The following is a 17,454-nucleotide window of genomic DNA, read 5'->3' as shown; positions in this document are numbered from 1 at the left end:
GGCTAATTGAACTGCGTTCAGCGATCTACATGAGTACAGGCTTGTTGGCAACTTACCAGTGAAGTTGTTCCTATACAGGTCAAGTTTAGTAAGTTGAACAAGTTAGGAGAAATTAAGCTTGGTAATGTCTCCTTCCAAGTTATTTCGTCCCAACCGTAGTTCTACAAGGCTGGTGCAATTCATCAAAGACTGGGGCAAAAGACCTTGTAGGTCGTTGAAATCGAGGGTTATGATTTTTAACCTGGATAGCTTCCCCAAATAGAGAGGGAGTACTCCGCTCAGTTGATTGAAGGAGAGATCAAGGATTGCAGGCTGCTGAGGTTGACAATTCTCTCACTAATGCCTCCATAAAGTGAATTCAGAGGTACTGCAATTTCTTCGAGTTTGGTAGCATTATAGATATCTTCTGGAAGTAGCCCTGAGAGATTATTGTGACCAGCACGGAAGATCCGCAGCTCGGAACACCTCCCAAAACTGGGTAAAATGTTGCCACTGAATTGGTTTGAGGAAAAATCCAACACTCTAATCAAGTGGTTAGAATGGACACATATAAAGGATGAGATGTAGCTGGAGAAGGCATTGTTGCTGACGTTGAAACTTGTCAAATTCCAAGAAGCATGAAGAACGAAGATGGAATTGGACCATGGAAGCGATTGCTTGAAAAATCGAGTGTCCGGATATTTCCAGATGTTAGAGACAAAGGTAGCTTTCCTGATAGAAGGTTATAACTCAAATCAAGAATCTCAAAAGAATCCAAGGACTCAAAGAGTTTATTTTCAAGTGAACCGTGAAGTGAATTGCTGGAGAGGTTCAAGTGGGTGAGATGCGTGAGGTTTCTAAGTGAGGATGACGAGGTAAAAACAACTCCGTCGAGCCCTTTCGATGGTAAGAGCAAATGGGTGACCTGACTTTCCAAATTACAAGTGATTCCTTCCCAACTACAGCAGTTAACGGAAGTCCAATTTAAATGAGGAGATGATAGAGTGAGGTTGAGGGACAAGAGAGAGCTACGTTCATTTTGGTTGCATGCATGGATATTTGTAGATATAATGGACGTGAACAAGAGGATTATGAGAAGGAAGCCATGAGCCATTGTGTTAGAAGGCTTGCTGCAGCTCAATGTTTTTCTCTCTTTGTATATATAGTAGGATCTCAAGTGTTTGCATTTAGAAATTAAGCTTCATTAGATGGAAAAGCAGCTCTGTCAACGTTAGAAAACAACCATAATTACACATTAGAAGTCGAGGGGTACTCCAATAACCCAACTGAGAATTTGGCAAACAAGCATAATCACACAACGCAATTTTTTCCAACCCCTTCAAGGCCTCGGATAGAGATTTTCCACTAAAGAAACCACTAACGACGACCTTCGCTCATTGGATTTACTAAAGAGAATTCAAGATGAGATGATAACAACAAAGATAATAGGCTTAGTTAGGCCCGAATCACACGGAAACTTAAACAAAAAAAGAAAAAAAAAAAAAAAAAGCTAAGTGCTTTGTCCCGGAAAGCACCTTAGTTGCTTCATGTGCTTCTTTCTAAAAGCACTTCACGTAGTGCCTCTTCTTTTTTTTATTTTTTATTTTTTAAAACTCACAGCTGCGGTTAGCTTTTTTGGTTAAACATTGTTAAAAGCTCTTTTGGTGATCTTAAATCACTTTTAGTTACTTTAAAAAAGTTGTCAAACATGCCTAGTCTTGCGAAGCCCCAACTCCAAATTAAGAATAGAGAACTAGTGAGTGTTCTTTATATTGACAGAAAGCAGACTGCATGGGAATCCTTGTTAAATGGAACATGTTAATTTGCAGTCCTCTGTGAAGATTATGTATTGCTATTCTTTCGTAGATTGTTTTTCACGATATGAGAGGGATTTGCAAATTACAATTTACGAGTCATTTACAAAGCAATAACTTCGATAACATAGGGACGTTTATTATAAAATAAAATACATAACATAGGTTTATATTCGAAACCCTTAAATTTAACCGAGAAAAAACAAATGACTCTATTTAGCTAAGCCATTGTTTCATCCTATTCATGCGCACTGCTAACATGACATAGAGCCTATCTTGTACGCTGTCTGTGAATCGAAAGTATGCATATCTCCATGTCTTCTTTACGATCAAAGAACCACATACTCCCCAGAATCCGAAAATAAACCCGAACACAGTGAAAATATAGAACCACGGTAGTTGATGCCCTTCGTCCTCATCATCTTGGCTATTCTTATCATGCGCATCAATGCGACACTCATTTGGAAGCGGTGCACCGCAAAGTTTTGGATTCCCCTCAAATGCAGAAGCTTCAAAGCTTTGGAGCTGAGTGCTTGTTGGGATTGGTCCTTCGAGATTATTGTATGAGACAATAAAGATAGCCAAGAAATTAAGGCTTGCCAGAGACGATGGGATTTTTCCGGACAAGTGATTCTTGGAGAGATCCAAAACTTCTAACATCTTAAGGTTAGACATTTGGTCTGGAATGTTGCCGGAGAAGTTGTTGTCGTATAGATACAACTCTTGGAGAAGCTGCAGTTGTCCGATCTCAGATGGTATATTACTGGTAATGTTGTTGGAAGAAAGATCTATCATTGAAGGAAAGCCATACAATATGCTGCGTAATCCATAGGAAACTAGTACCCGGCCATTGTTCATAATGTACATTGGCAATTCGAGTTCATATTGGTCTGCTTGAGCTGCAATAAGTTCATGTACCAACGCCGGTAGTCTACAAAGTTCTTTCGGAAATTCACCTGAAAGAAGGTTCATTGACAAGCCTATATTAAAAAGTCTTGGTAGATCAATCCCCAACCAGCTAGGAATTGTCCCTGTGATTTTGTTGCCATCCAGAGCCAAGATCTCTAGGCTCTTTAGCTTTGCTAACCATACAGGTATTCGACCTGTGAGATCACAATACGCCAAGCTCAAAAATCGAAGATTTCGAAATCCATCAAAACTAACCATGTCATTGTCAGATGGCATTCCTTCACCATTAAAGGAATGCGTAAGGAGGAGTATTTGAAGACTTTTGCAATGCATCAATATCTTCATTGCTCCTGTGACATTTTCCAATCGGAGGCTACCAAGAGAGATGAAGGACAGAGAGTTTAGCGAAAGAATCTCAGGTTGTATTTGTCCCTCTAGATTGTTCGAAGCTAATCGAATTGCTTTCAGGGATCTACATGAGTAAAGGCTTGTTGGCAACTTACCAGTGAAGTTGTTCGTATACAGGTCAAGTTTGGTAAGTTGAGCAAGATTGGAGAAATTAAGCTTGGTAATGTCTCCTTCCAAGTTATTTTTTGCCAAACGTAGTTCTACAAGGCTGCTGCAATTCATCAAAGATTGGGGCAACGAACCTTGTAGGTCGTTGAAATCGAGCTTTATGATTTTTAACCTGGAGAGCTTCCCCAAACGGAGAGGGAGTACTCCGCTCAGTTGATTGAAGGAGAGATCAAGGATTACGAGGTTGTTGAGGTTGACAATTCTCTCACTAATGCCTCCATATAGTGAATTCAGAGGTACTGCAATTTCTTCGAGTTTGGTAGCATTATAAATATCTTCTGGAAGTAGCCCTGAGAGATTATTGTGACCAGCACGGAAGATCTGCAGCTCGGAACACCTCCCAAAACCACGTAAAATGTTGCCATTAAATTGGTTTGAGGAAAAATCCAACACTCTAATCAAGGGGTTAGAATGGAGACATATAGAGGATGGGATGTAGCTGGAGAAGGCATTGTTGCTGACGTTGAAACTTGTCAAATTCCAAGCATGCATGAAGAACGAAGACGGAATTGGACCATGGAAGCGATTGCTTGACAAATCGAGTGTCCGGATGTTTCTAGATGTTAGAGACAAAGGTAGCACTCCAAAAAGAAGGTTATAGCTCAAATCAAGAATCTCAAGAGAATCCAAGGACTCAAAGAGTTTATTTTCGAATGAACCGTGAAGTGAATTGCGGGAGAGATTCAAGTGGGTGAGATGCGTGAGGTTTTCAAGTGAGGATGACGAGGTAAAAATAACTCCGTCGAGCCCTTTCGATGGTAAGAGCAAATGGGTGACCCAACCTTCCTGATTACAAGTGATGCCTTCCCAAGTACAACAGTTAATGGAAGTCCAATTTAAAGGAGGAGAGGATAGAGTGAGGTTGAAGGACAAGAGAGCGCTACGTTCATTTTGGTTGCATGCGTGGATATTTGGAGATATAATGGACGTGAATAAGAGGATTGTGAGAAGGAAGCCATGAGCCATTGTGTTTGAAGGCTTGCTGCAGCTCAATGCTTTTTGTCTTTGTATATATAGCAGGATCTTGAATCTCTACACTTAAAAAATTATGCTTGATTAGATGGAAAAGTAGCTTTCGCAACATTAGAAAACATCCATAACCACACATTAGAAGTCAAGGGGTCCTCCAAGATCCCGACTGAGAATTTGGCATAACCACATAATGCAATATTTCCAACCCCTTCAAGACGTCGAATAGAGATTTTCCACTAAAGAACGCACAAACGACGACCTTCGCTCGTTAGATCTACCAAAGAAAATTCAAGGTGGGGCAGATGATAACAACAAAGATAATAAGCCTAATTTGGCCCCAGGTACATGGAAACATTTAAAAAAAAAAATGAAAGTGTGTTTTTTTTCTAAAAAGCACATCAGTTCAGCTGCTTCAAGTGCTTCATACTATGAGCATTTCAAGTAGTTTTTATTATTTTATTATAAAACTCACAACATTACTGTCAATTTTTTGCCAACACCGTTAAAAGTTCTTTTGGCGATCTTGAAACACATTTAGTTACTTTAAAAGCACAGTCAAACCTGCCTAATCTATGTAAATATATTATACTAACCTAGTGTACCAAAATGTTCGTACCTAAATATATTGTAATGAATTAGTGGCACATAAGAAAATATGCAAAAACATGTGTACCGAATCTTTACGAAAATATTTTCTTATATAAGATTAGGCCTGGCAAACGGGTCATGTTTGTCGCGTTCGTGTCGTTTTCATGTAACACTTGTTATCTTAAGGAGTTGTGTCGTGTCACATCCATTATCTTAACAAGTCCTTAACAGGTTGGGTCACTTTACCCAACGGGTAAAGTGACCCGACCCGTTATGACCCGTTAAGAAAAATGTATTCTTTTCCTTAAATTTTCACATACCACACATTGCCATATATATATATCACTTCAAAACATTAAAACACATTTGTCGTTTAAGTACCACATCTACACTTGAAAATAAGAGCCTAATAAACAAGCATTCATACACTACTAGTCTATTACAAAATATTAAATATTGCAAGGATATGCAAATTGAAAGAGTTTTTGTTTTCAAAGTTGTGAAGCCTTTCTCAAAAGTTTAAACCTTGCCAATGGAACTCAAAACTTGCATATTATTCCTTTTACAAAATCCTCAATTTTCATCAATCATCATGACATAAGATTTTATGGTATCCACTAGTGTAATTATTTTAAATTGAAGATCGAATTCATTCATTGTATTCATATAGGGTCAAGGAGTGTAGCTGTAAAAAATCATCAAAATTGGAGTTAAAATACCAGTTAAATCGAGATTTTTTGTTGATAACCGTTAAAAAGTTTTGTCCCGTTACTTAATCTCTGAATGTTTATTTTTTGCGATTTTTGGCATGTGCGATCTTGAAGCATATACAAATAAGTTTAACGATTGGATTGTTGAAATTATTTTCATAGAACGTGTATCCCATCAAAACAATAGATTTACTAACACTTAGAGTTTATTTATACTTTCATTAAGTATAACAAAAGATTTTGTGGTATCCACTAAGGTAAATATTATAAATTGAAGATCGAATTCATTCATTGTATTCATATAGGGTCAAGGAGTGTAACTGTAAAAAAATCATCAAAATCGAAGTTAAAATAACTGTTAAATCTTGATTTTTCGTTGATAACCGTCGAAAAGTTTTGTCCCATTACTTGATCTCTGAATGTTTGTTTTTTGCAATTTTTGGCATATGCGATCTCGAAGTATATACAAACATTTTGACAGTTGGATAGTTGAAATTAATTTCGTAGAATGTGTATCCCATCAAAACGATAAATTCGCTAACACTTAGAGTTTATATTCATACTTTCATTAAGTATAATATAAGATTTTGTAGTATCCACTAGTGTAAATATTTTAAATTGAAGATCGAGTTATTCATTGTATTCACATAGGGTCAAGGAGTATAACTGTAAAAAATTATCAAAATTGGAGTTAAAATAACCATTAAATCGTAATTTCGTTGATAACTGTTGAAAAGTTTTGTCTCGTTACTTGATCTTTAAATGTTTGTTTTTTGCAATTTTTGGCATATGCGATCTCGAAGTATATACAATAGATTCACTAACACTTAAGAGTTTTATTCATACTTTGATTAAGTATAACATAAGATTTTGTGGTATCCACTGGTGTAAATGTTTTAAATTGAAGATCAAGTTAATTCAATGTATTCTTATATGGTCAAGAAGTGTAACTGTAAAAAATTATCAAAATCGGAGTTAAAATGACCGTTAAATTGTGATTTTTCATTGATAACTGTCGAAAAGTTTTCTCCAGTTACTTGATCTCTAAATGTTTGTTTTTTGCAATTTTTGGCATATGCGATCTTGAAGTATATACAAACATGTTTGACAGCTAGATCATTGAAATTAGTTTCGTAGAATGCGTATCCCATCAAAACAATAAATTCACTAACACTTAAGAGTTTGTTTATACTTTCATTAAGTATAACATAAGATTTTGTGGTATCCACTATTATCGAGTTCATTCATTGTATTCATATAGGGTCAAGGAGTGTAGCTGTAAAAAATCATCAAAATCGGAGTTAAAATAACCGTTAAATCGTGATTTTTCATTGATAACCGTCGAAAAGTTTTGTCCCATTACTTGATCTTTGAACGTTTGTTTTTTGTGATTTTTAGCGTATGCAATCTCGAAGCATATACAAACAAGTTTGACGGTTGGATCGTTGAAATTAGTTTCGTAGAATGCGTATCCCATCAAAACGATAAATTCACTAACACTTAAGAGTTTATTCATACTTTCATTAAGTATAACATAACATTTTGTGGTATCCACTAGTGTAAATATTTTGAATTGAAGATCAAGTTCATTCATTATATTCATATAGGGTCAAGGAGTGTAGCTGTAAAAAATCATCCAAATCGGAGTTAAAATAGCCGTTAAATCGTGATTTTTCGTTGATAACCGTCGAAACATTTTGTCCCGTTACTTGATCTCTAAATGTTTGTTTTTTGCAATTTTTAGCGTATGCGATCTCGAAGCATATACAAACATGTTTGACGGTTGGATCGTTGAAACTAGTTTCATGAATGCGTATCCCATCAAAACAATAGATTCACTAACACTTAGGAGTTTATTCGTACTTTCATTAAGTATAATATAAGATTTTGTGGTATCCACTAATGTAAATATTTTAAATTGAAGATCGAGTGCCTTCATTGTATTCATATAGGGTTAAGGAGTGTAGCTATAAAAAAATCATCAAAATCGGAGTTAAAATAACCGTTAAATCATGATTTTTCGTTGATAACCGTCGAAAAGTTTTGTCTAGTTACTTGATATCTGAATGTTTGTTTTTTGCAATTTTTGGCGTATGCGATCTTGAAGTATATACAAACATGTTTGACGATTGGATCGTTGAAACTAGTTTCGTAGAATGCGTATCCCATCAAAATAACAGATTCACTAACACTTAAGAATTTATTCATACTTTCATTAAATATAACATAAGATTTTGTGGTATCCACTAGTGTAAATATTTTAAATTGAAGATCGAGTTCAGTCATTGTATTCGTATAGGGTCAAGAAGTGTAGCTGTAAAAAATCATCAAAATCAGAGTTAAAATAACCGTTAAATCGTGATTTTTCGTTGATAACCATTGAAAAGTTTTTGTCCCATTACTTGATCTCTGAATGTTCATTTTTTGCAATTTTTGCTGATGCGATCTCGATGCATATACAAACAAGTTTGACGGTTGGATCGTTCAAATTAGTTTTGTAGAATTTGTATCCCATCAAGTTCAATGATGTGTGTGTATATATATTTACCAAGTAGATTTAAATTTATTTATTTTGTACGTATAACACTTAAGAAATTGAGTGATATGTATTTAAGCCGATCCAGTGATCACCAATTTTTAATATTTAATTTAATAAATAAATAAATATATATATAATTATTATAGTTTTTTGGGGTATAAAATTGTTAAATTAATATATATAATATATATAATATTTTTTTAGGGTTATAAAATTATAAAATTAATATTTTTGCTTATCGTGTATCGTGTTACCCACATGTATACCGAACCAACCCGTTATCTTAACATATGCTTTTTGGGTTACCCGATAACAACCCGATTCGTTATCATGTCGACCCGAACACCTGTTAATTTTATGTCGTGTCGTGTCGAGTTATTGGGTCGTGTCAATAATTGCCAGGCTTATATAAGATACTTACCATAATGAGAATTAAAATTTATAATATTTTCATAAAATTTAATTTATGAACACCATAAAATTATAAATAAAATAAAAAAAGATGTTTAATATGCTGGCATTAAATAGAGTTTAGGGACTAAAATCAAATTTTAATCTTGTATAAGATATTTTACTAAAATTTTATCTTATTTAAGGATTAAAATCTAGTTTTCCGTTTATTAGGGATTATGCTTCATTAGATGGAAAAGCAGCTTTTGAAACATTTGGAAACAGCCATAATTACACATTAGAAGTCGAGGGGTCCTCCAATAACCCAATGCAATTTGGCAACCATTTGGCAAACAACCATAATCACACAATGCAATTTTTTCCTGACGTTGAATAGAGATTTTCCATTAAACAAACCACAAACGACGACCTTCGCTCATTGGATCTACTAAAGAGAATTCAAGATGGGGGAGATGATAGCAACAAATATAATGAGCTTAATTAGGCCCGAAGCACATGAAAACACTAAAAAAAATGCTAAGTGCTTTTTAGAAAGAGAAAAAAAAAGGCACTTTAGCTGCTTCATGTGCTTCTTTCTAAAAGCATTTTAAGTAATGGTTTTTTTTTCAAAACTCACATTTACGGTTAGCTTTTTTTGCCAAACGTTGTTAAAAGCTCTTTAGGTGATCTTAAAACGCTTGGAGTAACTTTAAAAACGTTGTCAAACATGCCTAGTCTTGCCAAGCCCCAACTCCAAATTAAGAATAGAGAAGTAGTGAGTGCTCTTTGTCTCAAAACTTAAAATGCATATTTTACCTAGCAAAATGACATTATTTGGCTAAAATGCTTATATATTGTAGAGAAACAGTGAGTGTTGTTCATCCCACCGTGTATTAGGGGCATAAATAGGATATCGAGGACCACAACCTTGAAAAGTCTCGAAATGTACTCGATTTGGTCCATAATTTGCTCCGCTAATTAAATGTCATGCATCTGGACGTTTCATATGAATTAGTATACACATTCAAGTTAATTTCCTGGTGAAATGATTTTTCTTGGAAGATTAAACGTTTCTTATATTTCCAAACCATTGAGTTTTGTATCTGACCTATCATACTTGCACTAACTATCTATTAAGATGCTGTTAAGATGTCGTTTTTACACTGCAGTAGTTGTTGAATGTAATTAAGATTGCCCCTAGTACTGGGCAAGTGGCATCACAAAGAAAGTTGAGGTTCGACTGTAAAACCAATCGGCAATATGAGGAGTAGCTCATCTTCTTATAAGTTCTTGCATGGTTTGGTCCTTCACCGATGTGGGACTTTGTCCACACATTCTCACATGAAGAAAGTTGGGGGTTCCACCTTAATACCAATTGACAATATGAGGAATAACCTAACTCCTTATAAGCCCTTGTATGGTTTAGTTTCTCACCGATGTGGAACTTTGTCATCACATTCTCACACGTCTCCTCACGTGTGGCAAAATTTTAAGCCAAACACATAGACAACATAAATTAGGTGACTTGGAGCACTTGTTCCCATTAGGCTTCACACATGGGCCAACTTGCTTTGATACTGTAAAAAAGTTGAGGTTACACTATAAAACGAATTGGCTATATGAAGAGTACCCTACTCTCAGTGGTGGATGCATTGAGGGGCAAGGGGGGTTAGCTGACCCCCCTAACTTTGGTAAACATCCATAGATACCTTCGGTGTTGACCCTCCGAACTTCCGTGAATGTCCATGGATAGCACCCAATGGATACCTTGGATGCTCCATTTTGAAGATTAGAGTTGGCTTCATACATGCCCTCCAACTGCCTACCAAGACTCGATGAATGTCCATGGATACCTTGGGTGTTGCCCCTTGTATACATTAACGGGTGTGCATTATACCCTTCCAAATGACTTCAGGCCTACCAAGACTCGATGAAATGGCGATATGCATGCTATTTCTGGTAAAAAAAAATTTGCACTCTGCGAGCGCTATTCTTGCTGGCCCCCCCTAATATTATTTCTTGAATTCGCCACTGCCTACTCTCTTATAAGCTCTTGCATGGTTTGGTCCCTCACGGATGTGGGACTTTGTTCTCACATTTTCACTATACCATGATACTGCCTCTACCATCGCTACCATTGCCATACCACCGTTGCGACCACTACGACCAACCGCCATTATAACCCAGTTCAGCAATAGAAAGAAGTCTACGACCTGTAGTGTGCTGGTTACGGAAAGAAAAGAAAAGATATGGTTATGCTGCTGTTCAACTTATCTTGGAGAATAGACTACGGTTCTACGGTAGATTTTGCATCCACAACCCAACCTTGCAGATCAATAAATGACCAAAATGGAAAATTGAAGCCAAATCTGAAAAATAAAATCCATCGACTACACGCGCAAGGCTTTTGATCAACATTAAGATATTGGCAAGGCAAGTTGGATATTTTGGGTTCTTTAGATAAAGATCCTTGAAACCCTTATTTTTCAAACAAAAACCCAACTAAATTAAACATTCAAATACAACTCAAATTTCAAATAGACTACCATGTAGATAAACGTATAACCAATTATTACAACATATTTACAACTTATGCCACAAAACCCTAATTATTACTCATCCTAATTATGATTAGCAATTAATCCCATATGGAAATTTTACCTTTTTTGTTTCATAAATATTATTAACATATATATATATAAATATATATTAATTTACCCATATTCATAAACAATTATTCGTATATAAAAAAAGACCCTTTGTGTGAGATCCCACATCGCCCAGGGGAGAGAATCTTCTATGCCGTATATCTACATGCTCACCTCCCATTGCAAGACGCATTTTGGAAACTCACTGACTCCGGATCCCATAAAAACTCTGAAGTTAATGAGTTTGGGCGAGAGCAGTCCTAGGATGGGTGACCCCCTAGGAAGTTCTCGTGCCAAAACCCAAGAACAAATTCATGAGGATGTGGTCCAAAGTGGACAACATCTTGCTATGCGGATTCATGAGGGCGTGGTCCAAAGTGGACAATATCTTGCTATGCGGACTGAGACTAGGATGTGACACTTTGTATAATCATTTATTTTGCAGCAAATAATATTAATTGATTAAAAAAAATAAGAATCAAATAATATTCTTTTATTTTGTAGGTAAATTATTTTACACAGATTATTACATACATTAGCCATTTTGATTTGTTATTAAATATGCGTGCCAAAAATAATTTAACTATATTTATATGTAAAGTATAAGTAAATTAATTTTTTATAAGAATTAAGCAATAGGTAAATTATAAGTACGTTATTTACTTATAAGAATTAAACAACAAGTAAATTATTTTGTAGGTACATTATGTTTCTAAAAAAAAAGGAAAATTTAAATTCATAAACAAAAAGTAGTAGATATCTTATATTTTCAATCAAATTACACTCCTTTATTTTGTAGGTAAATTTTTTTTAAAGCATTATTAAATATACCAGGCACATTTTACTAACACATATGTCCATATAATTTACTTATGTTTTTATGTAAATTACTCCATAGTTCCCCTTCAGTTTCCTTTTGGTAAGAAAATGACAAGATTAAATTAAAATTGTCTAATTTATGCAAATTTGGAAAATAATTACGAAATATGAAAGAAAGTATAACATTAATGTTTATTTATTTTGCCAAAAGCATTAACATACAATTTGTTATGATATATTAATATGCAATGAATTTAAACATTAATACATTTCTTTCATTAATCCCTCCCTTCAAATCTGCATAGAATTAAATGTATACGGGTATTTTAGGCATCTGGAGAATGCAAAATGTGTAAAGTCAAACATAATTAATGAATTTGCTTATGCAGAGCCTGTTCATTGGGTTTTATTCAAGTAAAAAGACTATGTTGGGTTTTATGTAAAAAAAAACTTGAATTTTAAGGGCTAAAATCATATTTTCAGTAAGAATATTGCACTTCAGCTCGATGAATGCTTCATTGTAATATTGGCAATTTGGCATGAAACGTTGTAAACAGATAAGGGATGAGGTTACCATACGCTATTTCCTCTGTCCCCAGGAATGCAGAAACTTAAGCACACTCCCCTCGTTTCTCATTCGCTGCGCTAACCGAGGATGAGGTTACCATAGCTAGTTCCCTTTTTCTGTTTTTGGCAACTCTGATCTGGTTTGCGAACGAAACTTCTTTTCGAATTTTCTCTCTTTACATTACAAGCTCTAGATCCAGTTTCTCCAAAGATGAGATATGTGACATGCTTGCTTATGTCCCATTGACCGGCAACCTGGCCATCTATTAAAGTCTTTCTGTCAAGCTATTAAGAATAAAGAGTAGAATGCAGTAAGACACGAACGAACAACATTCGAAAACATAGAAAGGAATAAATACGCCAATCTAGCAAGGTCCATAAAAAGTTTAAATCCAAGAAATCAAGACCGATGGTCAACACTCAACAGTGAACTACATAATTTCTGCTAGCTAGCAATTACCTTCGTTAATCTCTTGTTACGTTTCAGCCCTTGAGGAACTGTCAACTCTTCATCATCTTCATTAATTACTCCATCTTCTTCGCAATCAAGCCTTGCCACCGTTTTTGCTTTAGCTTGTCCTGCTTTCTTTGCTCTTATGTTCGCGTGCTGGTGGAATACATATAGCATGAGTGGAAGTGAGAAGGTTGACATGAGAAGGTAAGTGAGAATGTTACTAGATATTATTTTTGGAGAACAATTTAGAAACAAAAATAACAGAAATACATAACTTGAAATACTTATACTTTATTACTCAAAAATACTTGCAATACAGAATGAAATTACACAATAAATACCAAAGGTTGAGGCTAGCGCAAAAGCTATGTCATTCGAACAATATTTCCGTCCCACTCTTGTGCTTGTGGTTCTATAATGTCTGCTCGACCAGGATACAACTATCTAATTCTACAACTTACACTGGATTATAGAATTCTAGCGAATTGTTTTGATTGTTTAATCTCTGGGAATTTTGTACGGAAGAAAAGATGATGTACGATGGAACTGAGACTCCAGTTATATAGGCTCTTTCATACATCTTCAAATACCTTTTGGATATATCTGAAGCTACACAACTCTTTCCAAAGAGTTGTGTCTATTAATCAAAACGTTTTTAATTAATTTTAATTAAAAACTCAATTTGAAATTAAAATTAATGATCTGATTAATTTTAATTCTTAGGCCCCAAGTGCCCCAAGGCCCTTGTCTTGATTAATTAATATTAATATTATGGTATAATCATCAAGCCTAATCCACACAATTAGTGGCCCAAACCTCAATCCTCATTCCAAATGGTCCAACACCTAATCACTAATAAAGGTGACTAACTTAATATAAGGACCTCAAGTTCCCTTAAGTTCCCCGATTTGGGACTAAAGGAGCTCAAAACTCCAACAATACCCCACATTTTGAGCCGACTATTAGGTCCTAGGGTAAGGTGAAAAATGAGAGTAAACAATAGATGTGACATACATCAGGAAATGTGTCTTTTGGATTTGAACCTACCTTAGTATATACTTATCGGATTTATTAGATGACGTAATGAATATAAAATCTTGAACTGTTCATCTCCGCAGTAAACCAAGACAATAAGAAAAACATATGTCACACCAACACATCGCAAATTCATACGTTTGTGTTCGTTTTGGTCATGAACAAATTCGGGATTCATGAGAGCTTTAGAGAATGTAGCCATGTAATTCTCATAAATGCGACCCCACATTTACTCTCATATAGGTGATATTGATTAAGAATAGGTTGCTACTATTCCACTTGATTTACAAGTATCAATATCATTAAACTAATGTATCCTACACCCATCAGCAGTTACCACATTTCTTCCATCATAGGAATGGGTATGTAAATGTGTTTCTTCTTTGAATCTAGCCAAACCAGTTTGCCTATTGAACCTAGACCATGGGATCTCCAATCAACTAGGTTAGGTTTCCGTTTGGCAGTTTCATTTTACTTTATTGGCTTTAAACCCATTCCCTTTGATGTATGCTTAACTTGCTCTCTAGACAAACCATTAGTAAGCAGATCCGCAATATTATCTTTTGACTTAACATAGTCAATAGAAATTACACCACTAGATAACCATTGCTTTATTGTATTATGTCTTCGTCTAATTTGTCTAGACTTCCCATTGTATACACCATATTTAGCTCAATATTGTGCAGCTAAACTATCACAGTGTATACATATTGCCGTTACAGGTTTAGGCCATATGGGAACATCTTCCAAAAAATCTCTTAGCCACTCAACTTCTTCTCCAGCCTTATCGAGAGCTATAAATTCCGATTTCATCGTTGATTGGGCTATGCACGTTTGTTTGGAAGATTTCCAAGATATTGCTGCTCCTCCCAAAGTAAATACATATCCACTTATGGATTTCGTATTAGTACTAGTAGATATCCAATTCGCATCAGTAAATCCTTCAAGCACAAGAGGATACCTCGTATAATGCAACCCATAATTCATTGCATGCTTTAAGTATCTCAATACTCAAATTAAAGCTTCCCAATGATCATGCCTAGGATCGCATGTATATCTACTCAATCTACTCACTAAGTATGCTATATCAGGCCTTGTACAATTCATAATGTACATAAAGCTTCCAATAACTTGTGAATATTCACATTGAGATATAGCATCACCACTATTTTTCTTTAGTTTGCTATTGGCATCACAAGGAATAATTGCGTCTTTACTTTAATAACCATATTTTCTAAGTAGCTTCTATATAATGGGATTGTGTAAGAGTATAACCTTCTTGGTTTCTTTTGATTTTTATACCAAGAGTCACTTCAGCTAAACCAAAATCTTTCATATCGAAGCTTGATTTCAATATCTTCTTGGTCCAATTTATTATCTTTGTTAGTTCCCATTATAAGCATATCATCTACATATAAACATAACATAACGCAAGCATTATTTTAAGTTTTTGTGTAGACACACTTATCACACTCATTTATCTTAAACCATATGTGATCATAATATGGTCAAATTTTTCATGCCATTGCTTTGGAGCATGTTTAAGTCCATATAGCAGTTTCACAAGTTTATAAACTTTGTGTTCTTGACCTTTAACCACAAACCCCTCGGGTTGTTCCATATATATTTCCTTATCTAAGTCTCCATTTAAGAATGCGGTCTTTACATCCATTTGATGTATTTCCATGTTATGGAGTGCAGCTACAACAATCAACAATCTTATTGATATAATTCTCGTTACAGGCGAGCATGTATCAAAGAAATCCAAACCATGTTTTTGACGGTATCCTTTAGTTACCAAACAAGCCTTATATTTGTCAATTGTACCATCTGGTTTAAAATCTTCTTAAGATCCATTTGTACTCAATTGGCTTATTGCCAGGGGGCAACTCGACTAATTCCCATGTATGATTTTGCATAATGGAATATGCTTCACTGTTAACTGCATCCTTCCAAAATGGAGCTTCAGGAGTGGACATGGCCTCCTTGAATGATTGAGGTTCTGTCTCTGTTAATAAGGTCACAAAATCAGGCCCAAAGTCTTTTTGAATTCTTGTCCTTTTACTCCTTCTAGGTTCAAGTTCTTCTTCTTCTTCTTGAACTCTAGACGAGGATGAACCATTATCATGTAGTCTAGGTTCGTCATTAACCTTAGATACATCATCATGTAATCTCTTTTTCAAGAAATTAGACTTGCCCATTTTGTATGGAAATATATCCTCAAAAAATATTGCATTTATAGATTCTATAATAGTATTGACATGTATATCGCTTACTTCGGAATGAAAAAATTAAGAATCTATAAGTTGAACTATTAGATGCAAAACCAATAAAAACACAATCTATAGTTTTAGGCTCTAATTTTGTTCTCTTTGGCAATGGGACTTGTACTTTTGCTAGGCAATCCCACACTTTAAGCAATTTAAATGTTGGGGTTCTTCCTTTCCATAATTTATATGGTGACTCCTTTCTCGTTTTAGGTGGAATTCAATTCAAAATTTTATTTGTAGTAAGTAAGGCTTCACCCCACAAATTGTGTGGAAACCTAGAGCTATTCAACATGGAGTTAATCATGTCTTTAAAACTCCTATTTTTCCGTTCAGCAACACCATTTTGTTGCGGTGTATAGGGGTTGTTGTTTGATGAATTATGCCATGTGTGGCACAAAATTCAGCAAAGGCATGAGACTCATATTCTCCTCCCTTATCGGACCTCAAGACAGTAATCTTCTTGTTAAATTGATTCTCAACTTCTGCCTTATATGGCTTAAACATATCCAAGGTCTCATCTTTACTATGAAGTAAATAAATATAACATTAATTACTGAAATCATCTATAAAAGTTACATAGTACTTCTTTCCACCACGAGTTGGATATGATCTAAAATCACACAAGTCACTATGAATTAAATCTTACAAACCATTGTATTTTTCATGCACTGATTTAAAGCTTTAACTTGCAAATTTCGATTATGTACATGTCTCACATTTAACATTTTCTAAATCATCAAGTTTGGGCAACAAACCTAAATTATGCATTCTAAAAAGAGAACAAAAGTTTACATGTCCTAGCCTAGAGTGCCATAAATTAGACGAATCAACAATATAAGCAGAAGCATTATTTATTTCATTCATAGCATTAGCAAGTACATTTAGTTTGAATAATCCATCAGCAAGGTAATCCTTTCCCACAAACATTCCTCCTTTAGTTAGTACAACCTTAGTCGATTCAAAAACTAGTTTGAATCCGTTACTACTAAGGATAGGATAAGAAGCAAGATTCTTCCTTATGTCGGGGACATGCAGCACATCAAGGAGTGTTAATTCTTTTCCAGAAGTAAGTTTTAAAACACATTTCCCTATTCCAGCCGCAACAAATGTGGACGCATTTCCCATAAACAGTTGCTCGTTTCCCTCGACTTTCTGGTATAAAGAGAACATATTTATGTCACCAC

At 35.0% G+C, this 17,454-nt stretch overlaps 1 protein-coding gene across 1 annotated transcript; it reads right to left on the bottom strand.

Moving 5' to 3' along the window:
- Window positions 1-278: 278 nt before the first annotated feature.
- Window positions 279-10,654, bottom strand: LOC125480099 (receptor-like protein 2). Its single transcript, XM_048590365.1, has 3 exons — window positions 10,587-10,654; window positions 2,053-4,260; window positions 279-711 (listed from the first exon to the last, which is right to left on the bottom strand). The coding sequence occupies exons 1-3, from the start codon at window positions 10,652-10,654 to the stop codon at window positions 279-281; spliced, it is 2,709 nt and encodes a 902-aa protein (XP_048446322.1).
- Between the last annotated feature and the right edge of the window lie 6,800 nt (window positions 10,655-17,454).

The sequence above is a fragment of a genome, unplaced genomic scaffold (genome assembly GCF_019419815.1).
Source record: "Pyrus x bretschneideri cultivar Hongxiangsu unplaced genomic scaffold, Pyrus_bretschneideri_v1 Contig314, whole genome shotgun sequence".
Classification (NCBI taxonomy): Eukaryota; Viridiplantae; Streptophyta; class Magnoliopsida; order Rosales; family Rosaceae; genus Pyrus; species Pyrus x bretschneideri.
The sequence above is the reverse complement of the archived record's forward strand: the minus strand, read 5'-3'. Positions and strand labels throughout refer to the sequence as shown.

Excerpts from the sequence above, each read along its gene's own strand:
- LOC125480099 (XM_048590365.1), bottom strand. The coding sequence starts at position 10,654 with ATGGCGGTTGGTCGTAGTGGTCGCAACGGTGGTATGGCAATGGTAGCG. Across the intron at positions 4,261-10,586 it reads ATGGTAGAGGCAGTATCATG|CAAGCCTTCAAACACAATGG; the intron begins GTATAGTGAAAA and ends ATTGAGCTGCAG. Across the intron at positions 712-2,052 it reads CAAGATAGGCTCTATGTCAT|GAAAGCTACCTTTGTCTCTA; the intron begins GTTAGCAGTGCG and ends ACCTTCTATCAG.